At 39.5% G+C, this 9,013-nt stretch overlaps 1 protein-coding gene across 1 annotated transcript in view; it reads right to left on the bottom strand.

Moving 5' to 3' along the window:
- Positions 1-9,013, bottom strand: part of NRK (Nik related kinase) — a 2,110,367-nt gene that overhangs the window by 450,898 nt on the left and 1,650,456 nt on the right. The window contains exon 21 of the mRNA XM_044057244.1: positions 1,920-2,013. Coding sequence (XP_043913179.1) covers positions 1,920-2,013 — 94 coding nt within the window. The remainder of the gene's footprint in view (positions 1-1,919; positions 2,014-9,013) is intronic.

The following is a 9,013-nucleotide window of genomic DNA, read 5'->3' as shown; positions in this document are numbered from 1 at the left end:
GTTATGGGTAAAAAAAAAAGGCATATAGTCATTCTGTTCTATTGCATGATACATACTTCTGTTACAGCTGAGAATTGTTGAAAATCTCGGTAGTCATGACAACACTCACTTCCAACCCAAATAATTTTTCACAAAAGCACTTGAGAGACACTTTCAAGATCTGAAAATAAGCTAACAGCAATTTCTTTTTTGTTGTTTGCATTTGAGGTTTCTATTTGCAGGAAATGCATCTATACAAGAAGAAATATAAAAAAACACGTGGATAACCAAAATTAAGTTCTGATTTGTTCAAAACGAATGTAAAATCAATCTGTTTTAACAGTTACAACTCAAAAATGTAATGTAGACTCAAATACTTTGTTACAGTTTTTCAAGCAGTGCTTTATTGTGTTGCTTTATCATAATAACCCATGACACTTCATAGCAAGATTGCATATGACACTTGGAAGGTATCACAGAGAACATTTGAAAACGCATTACATATAATATACCGCCTTCCCAAAAGTTCCCTGTCTGTACAATTATGAACCCAGACTGGTTTCCTTATAAAAGCCTAATACTTATGAAATAAAGGGCAGTTCTGAGCCTGTATTTACTCATTCTAAATATACTGAACAGATAAACATGTATAATAATATTATTTAAAATGTTTCAAATTCCACAAACTGTGCAAGAAGAGTGAAACTGTTTACAAGTGTGATAACTAAACCATCCAAATATTGCACTCACAAAAACAAATATTTTCTGAAAGATATGCGGTCAGTCAGCTTTCTGCTTCCACCAACAGGCTAGACCCATGATGCACACACACACTCTCACACTCTACATTCCTTTAATGTACGTAACATGACTGTTTACTGCTTTAATTGTGTCATTAGAGATTTGGGTTCACAGACTGTTTACTGCTTAATGCTGTTTTTAGAGATTATCTTCGCCTTCCTCAATAGCTAAGACACTAAAGTAGGACACAGCCTGTGAGCACTCAGCTAGAGTTCCCAACCCCTCCAAAAGTAACCCACACTAGACAAAATGAAGTAAGTGACCAAGGACATCATCTTACATTGTGGGGGAAGGTTGGGGGTCAAGGCAGTACAGCAGTGCCCCTTTTTCAGTGGCTGGATGAATAGTGCTTGTGAACTGCTAGTAAGCATGCAAAACATGAGCAGTAAGTTAGGAGGGAATAAATGCAACCGTTTGCTGCCTTTGTTAAGAGTTACTGTAAACCACTGCCTTACACAAGCATTACAGGGGAAACTTAGCAGGTATATGAATCTCTCTCTCTCTCCAAGATGCCAACAATAATTGTCCCTTGTATTTTGCCACAAAAGGACCAAGGTTCAGCAGTATCCAAATGTAGATGGTATATTGTCATTTGGATAGATAAAGGGATAACAGCAAAGAAGTGATTTCCTGTTAGGGTATGATACAGCTCAGGGGAGCATAAACATCCGAAAGAAGTTAAAACCACAAAGGTAATTTTACATGCATATACCCAATGAGTCTAAACCATAACATCTAATTAGAAAATACATTTTGCACTACCCTTCTGATTAAGTGTGGTCGAAAAATAAAAGACTGTTAGCATGACCCAGTGTCTTGGCAGTAAGTATGTGAAAAACAGTCACTGATTACTAAAAGAAGCAACACTTTCCTTCATAAACAAAATGCAAGTTTTAGCTGATGTTTATTCTGCCTTAAGTTTGCATGCTGCGTTGTCTGCTTTTTTTTACAAGATTTCCTGAGCCTCTTGAGAAGGGGTTCACAAATAATTAAACTTATTGCTAGTAATCTATAAGTAAATGAATAACTAGCTTCTGTTGGAGAAATGCTAAGCTATACTAAATTCTTTAAAAATGCATTTGCTGTTTACCATTCTGTACACAGTACAAATACTAGTCTCTTTAAACTGCTTTTATTACCTTCTGTTCATTTAAAATGCTTTGAGGTTGTAGTTCTATCCCATATGGTATTCTTCTCCTTGAGAGATCTGTCATGCCATTGCTCAATGGTTGCCTAGTAACAAAATCCAATTAACTGAGTAAGAAAGTGCACAATTCAATGACTGAAATAAACTAATTAGACAGAACAAATAAGACACTGCCAACAGCTCACATAATAAATTTTTGCACACTTAGTACAAATCCTGACCAATTCATAATGTGCAGTATAGTGGCAACAATGGAATTATCGACAGGAGGGATCATACAGTGCAGGGCCACGTTTGAAAAGAAAGCTGTTGTGTGGGCAGTTGTGTACAGCAGTGTGTGTGTGTGTGTGCGTGTGTGTGTGCAAAAGTGCATGCACATGTGTATTCACATGTATGAGACAGAGAACCAAGTACAGAAGTAATTGTGCTGTGTTTTTGGTATCAGGATGCATACATGGGCATACACAGCCCTAAAATCATACAGCATGTATAATAAAAAGCTGCTGATTGAGTAGCAGCATGTGTTCACTGGCGACAAACTATTATAAACAAAAAGTTTTCAAATGCAATGTTTGGGAAATTTAAAAATGTATCAAAATATGGCAGTACATAAGTTTATATGTAAATTCATTTTCAGCCTTAATAGCTATTCCATCCTTTTTCCCAAAACTGGAGATATTTAAACAGACTGTAAACACTGGAGAGGTTTTATGGATTTCCTGACTGTGTTACCTGAACTTTTGTGCTGTTCTGCAGCTCTATAACTACAGAAGCACAATCTGCTAAATATTTCCATGGCATTAATTTGTGTTCCCAATGGAGGGGGTGGGGTGAGATGCAGCGAGACTACTCTCTGGGCAACTCCAATCTTTTTTTCTACACTTAACCAGTTTAACCTTAAACTGCAAATATGGTATTACGGTGAGCATGACTCACAGCAGCACTGGCCTGGTCACAGGTGCTGAATAACCAAGTGAAATTCATCTAATTCTTTTGGTAGCCGTAGCCTACTATGCAGGGATAATTTGTTATGAGTTTCAAACTTGTTCTCAGTTCTTAATCCACTACTGCTGGAGGTGGATTTGGGATATAACCTGCTCCTCCCGTACTGATCTAAAGGACATCTTTGAAAGCCAATTGTAACTGCCACTGACTTCTACTGCTGATAGTTTTTTTTTGGGCAGGGGGGTCAGTTCAATTAAAGAGCCCACACAAGTAACACATGCCATAAAAGTTAGATTGTACAATTCTATCAATGCTTCTACTGCTGATTTTGTATGGGACTTCTTATTTTATACTGGTTGCAGCTGAATATCTTTCTTACCCTTCAGATCAAACTGTGCAGTAAAACTGCTTAGTAAATATATCAGGGAAGAGCTGACATAAGGCAAGACTGATTATTACTGTAGTCTGGCAACTCATGTTAGGGATTCTCCTTAGTCCATTGGTCTATTTTAAGAAGCATGTGTGAACTCCATCCCAGGCCTGAAAGGGTATACAAATACACAGCTTTGACTTTGTCAACATCTTCAGCTTTTTCATCATAAATAAAGTACTAATGCCAAAAACACAAACGAGGATTACTTATATGAAGCAAAAATGTTTTACTCTGCAAATTCCACATAGTGGTTGGCGAACTTGCTTATAGCAAAGGCAGAGCCAGAAACCGTATTGTGCTGCACACACACAACCAGGACTGTGAATCTCGAGTGCATGCAAATAATCTGCTTATAAGATGATAGCTCCCAGGACTGCCATACCTCTCTAGGATATGCCTATCAATAATGTGTCTGAAAATAAGTTATATAAGATACGAAAGACAAGACATCTAATTTTTAGACAGCAAGTGTGATACAGCAATGTCAATAAGGCCTTACCTATCATAATTGAGTACATTCTGACTGCCCTGACTTGCATACTGAAGCATTACTACAATTGGGAATGTCAGCTGTGGGGGTATATATCAAGAGAATAAACTAAACTGCATGACAATCTAACAGGATTATACCTGCTGAAAATTAAAATTTAGTCAAATCTATTTCATCAGTCAACTGCAACTCGCTAGGCAGTTGCATTATCACAACAACCTGAAATGTATGCTCTAACATACATGCACACACAGTTTTTAACATTTGTTTTTGGCCAGCAATCAGATCTGTCTGGTAAGGCTGCACGAGGGTCAAGACAAGGTCTCCCCTAATTATTTATATACCACATGACTGGTTAAACGCTTCCTATAGTCAATTGCTGTCGGAAAGCTTTCATAGCCAGAAATTCTGCTAGTACTTCCTTCAAACATGCAACTCTGTTATGGGGACCAAATGCCCTGTACTGTCCTTAGGCCTAGCTGCGCTGCATCTGAGCTTTCTGTGGTGATGGACTTGTCTGTCTGAGGCGGGGTGAAGGTTGCTCCTGTGTTGTTTTGTGTGGTGGATTTCCACCATAGAAGCTTCTTCTTGAGGCATGGGAGCAAGAGAAGGGCTTACAGGGGCTGGAAATTAAACCATTGGATCTTCCTCATGTGAAGCTTTGTTAAAAGGACCATTAGGATACATGAAGCCAAGTACCCTAGGATTCTTAAGAACTCTCTAGATAAGATAAGTTGTTTTATAAGCAGGTGACTCAAGTACTCTGTGAAGAAGACTATATTCTCCTGAGGGAGGAATGCTTTCTGTTGGATGGAGTCTATTATGACTCTCAAACAGGATCCTCGTATGGAGAGACTTCTGAATATTTAACTTGAGACCCAACTTTTGGAAGTGGTCTACAGATGTCTGGAAGGAATCTAGGGTCTTTGAAGTGGACCTTTGTAGATGAAACAGTCATCTAAGGTAGGGATAGATGTGCATCGTCAGCATTCTGCAATGTGCTTAGTGGAGCCAAGCATTTTGTCAACACTCTTGGGACAGGAGAGAGCCCAAATGCTAGAGCGCAAAACTGGAAGAGGGAGGCTGAGGCTACAGACCATAAGTATTTTCTGCGGCTGAGTTATAGGTACATGAAGACAGGCATCCTTTAGGTCAATTTTAACTATGGAGGCATCCAGAAAAATTATGGGCAAAAGTTTTTGGACAGTAAGCATCTTGAATTTTGGAACATGAAATAATTTGTTTAACCTTCATAGATCTAGGACAGGTCTCCAGTTCATTTTTTTTGAGACCAGTAAGAATCTTGAATGAAAACCCTTCATGCAAAACCAGCTCTATGGTCCCTTCCTTCATCAAATCACTGATAACTGGCAAGAAGGTTTTTTGCTACTTTGGAAGTCTTGATATGCCAAAACAGGGGGGAATTTCCCTGACTTGGATAAAGTATCCCTATTTTATAATGCTGAGAACCATATCTTTCCACCTCTAAAAAGAAATCTAAGAAGTAAGAAATCTGGACAAAGACATAAATAAAAGTGGGACAGAAGCCCAAAAATAGTGACAAGTTTTAAATATTACTCTTACAAACTTAGAAAGTTGATAGAACATGTTTTGCATTAGCATATATTTTCTGAAGGGTATGAAGTCTAAAACGCAATTCTGTCATTATTTTCTAACTTCATTCTTTAATGATCTGCCACAAATTTGCCAGAAAACCACACTTTTATTAAAAAAGGACCAAAAATATGAAGCACAAATCTGGACATTCTGCAATAATCTGTACAGTTGAGAGGTATGCGGAGAACCTACTGATCCCTTGTAATGGCCTTCCACTAGATTAAAAAGAGGGAAAGCCTACCTGCCAGGGGTCTGGGAGGTGGGAGGAAGATTATCTCATCTGTTCTCTGTGTTGGGCATGGTGTTTGACAGCACCTGATCTCTGAGGCTGTTCTGGTTGTCATCATCTGGATTGCCTTGGCCTTTTTCAAAAGGGAGGCCTTCGTTGTCTTGTCTAGGTGACTTACAGGCGTAGTGTCTTAAGTATCTTGGGGTTGAGGACAAGTAGAATTGTTTAACAGTTTTACTCTGTTTGCATTTTTTGCCTAGTTTCAAAGACTTGTTCATCTGGGGATCCAAACAGGAACTGTTTGTCCAGTGGGACATCCAATAAGTCTGATTTACCCTGTTCAGACAATGGCTGAGTTCTAAGCCAAGGATGTCTGCAATAACTGATCATGTGGCAACTGCTCAGTAAGAAGCATCTAAGGTGTCATAACTACGTTTTAAGGAATGCCTGGCTACCTGTAAGGCTTCACTAGCAATGTCCTGCATCTCCTTGTACAAGGTTCTGTATGACATGAAATCAAGTTTTATTAACATTTTGTCTTCAAGGGATTTCAAATATTTTATCGTATGACTTAACTTACTGCTCTCATGGCTAAGGTAGCAGAAGTAAAAGTTTTCTTGTCAAACTTGTCTAGTACTCCTCTCAATGTCATTAGATAATGGGTGCCAGGATGGCCATTTGGGAACCCTTTTAGGATTTTTGTACAGATGCCTGTGTGAGTCAAGTACCCTATAAAACCTATTTGGCTCCCTAGGAGCAGGTGGTAATGAACTCGAGTGAGAGCTATGTCCTCAAATATGTTATCTAGCACTATGTGTATAGGGGAAAAGCCAGAGGTCTAGGGGAAGGTAAGCTTAGTAGTTCCATTTAGTGTGTGAGAACTTGGGAGAACTGCTTACTTACCCAATTAGAGGCTTCTTTTGTTGTGTGTAACATGTCCCTGAAAGAAAGGTCTTCAGGTGGGGAGGCAGAAGAGTGAGTGTTTTCAAGAGTCTGAATTAGTGTAGATTTAGGGTTGCAAGTGACCAGAGTAGGCAAGTTCTTCCTCATCTTCAGAGAATGAGGAGCCCTCCTCTACTTGGAAAGCTATATTCCTAGTCCCTTTGGTCCGAGTCAGGGAGACTTCAGAGGTCTGCAAAGGTTCTCTGTTTTTTATGAAGGCCATGTATTCTTGTGCTATCATAACCAGGTCCTGGACTTTGTCCTGCGTCCCAGAGGCCAAGGTCAGAGGCAAGGCCATAATGGGTGTACATTTCAATTTTAATGGTCATTTAATGGGAGTGGCCAAGGGTTACAGTTGCGTGGGCCTGACTTCGGAAGGAATTTCAGAAATCAGGGGAGGAGTAAAGACTCCTTTGTTGCACCGCATCTCAGATGGCAGGATCTGATGCCTGTGTAGCAGCATCACTCCAGACTAACGCGTGAGCAGTATTGGTAGTTGTGGGAAGGATGGGGACCATGGCAGCTTCCCAGGCATCATGCTGGGGGGGGGGGGTTGGCTTAGCAGCCACTGGTCTTGGAGGCTGCAAAGGCGCCTCATCAAAGTCCTCAGTTGGCTTAGAGTTTGATGCAATCACTTTTCTATAGATTCCAGATCCCTAGGATTTTTATTTTCCCTCTTTTTTTGGGATCATACGGGCAGTCACTGGAGTGATACAAGAACCTACAAAAGACAGGGACTGCAATGCTACCAAAGACGCCCATCAGGGATTCCATATGTTCAGCGAGTACCTTGACCCTGTGTTTAATAGTTTTTGCATGAAATTTAGCACAGTCAGAGCAGTTAGAGATGTCACGCTGAGGAACCAAGTAAAGCAAATTAATATCTTTATGCAGGATTTGTTTCCCATGGGACAGACAGATATTAACTTTTCTGAACATTAGAGAAGAAACTTTACCAGTGGGGTACTTATCTGTGTGGAACCAGATGAAATCTGGACATATGAACCAACTGATGGAGTGTGAGAGTATAAAATACACATGAAGTGCAATGGACTGCAAGAATAGAAAGAACTGAAGATGGCACTGGACATCTTTCTTATACCCTGATGTCAGTCATAAAATGTCTGTCTGCTTGGGATAATGCTAAGACTCTGGAAACTGGGCCGATCACAGGCTTCTGCATGGCAGGAATTCCCAAGAATTAGTACTGCAACACTGACTATGAAGAACATCTAGCTCTAGATCTATTTCTAAAGTTTTCCAGTCAGACTTCGGTTACTGAGAGAGAGCACCTCAGGCTTTTGGGTCTTATGGCATCTACATTTCTCATGATAACCCTTGCAAGACTTCACATGAGAAAGGTAAAATGGTATCTGAAGTCTCTCTGGTACCAGAATGATAGGGTCTTAATTTCATTTAGGCAACTGTTTATTGAGATAATGCAGTTGGTACTAATGGAGGTAAGAAAGCCTGGTACTAGAAAATAATATATTAGCAAATGGAAAGGTTTTCTAGTTGGTGCCAACAGCAACATAACCAGGACCCATTTGAGGCTAGTTGTTCTCTGGTTTTACAACATTTGTTTAAGTTACTTTCCTATGACTTTTCTTACTCCATCAAGATTCATTCATTGGCCATTTCAGCATGTCTGCCCACAGATCCTCCTCTTTCAAAGCTTCTCATGTCAAAAGGTTCTTGAAAGGGGATTTATTTAAGAGGCCTCTAAGAAAACCGATGGCCCCTTCTTGGGATCTTGATTTTGTTTTAGAAAAGCTTACAATTGCTCCATTTGAATCTGACTGACTTGAGGTTCTTAACATGGAAAACATTTTTTATTGATTGCTCAGATCTGTAAGAAGAGTGCCTGAGTTGCAAACTCTTATGGCATGTCAACCCTATCTCATTTTCCAGAGAGACAGGGTTTCTTTGAGAACTAATTTTATGCCTAAAGTATCAGAATTTACTTTAAGGCAAACTATCCATTCTCCCACTTTCTTTAGTGATCTTAAAAGTGGGGAAGAAGGGATGCTCCATACCTTGGACCTTCACTGACAGCTTAGGTATTCTCTTCAAAGAACTAAATCTTTCAAATCTGTTGTTGTTTTCTTGTGAAGGCAAGAATGGACAACCTGTGTCAATAGAAACTATTTCCAAATGGTTGTCTAAGGCTATTATATTTTGTTATATTCACCACAAACTTTTTCCAGTCAGGGACAAAGCCCAGTCTACTAGGGCTTTGGCTTCATAATTGGCTTTTTGGAAAGAGTTGGCTTCAACTCTGCAACTTGGTCCTTTATACATACTTTTACAAAGTACTATAAAGCTTGATTCTTTCTCTGGGTCTAGATCAAGTGTTGCAAAGGCCATTTTCCAGGTTCCCATGAACTCTTCTCCTTCCACCTCCCAAATGTAATAAGCTAAGACAATCTA

This window comes from Protopterus annectens, chromosome 15.part0 (genome assembly GCF_019279795.1).
Source record: "Protopterus annectens isolate FY-2018-M chromosome 15.part0, PAN1.0, whole genome shotgun sequence".
Lineage (NCBI taxonomy): Eukaryota > Metazoa > Chordata > Ceratodontiformes > Protopteridae > Protopterus > Protopterus annectens.
Note: the sequence above shows the minus strand (reverse complement) of the source record. Positions and strands in the feature narration are given on the sequence as shown.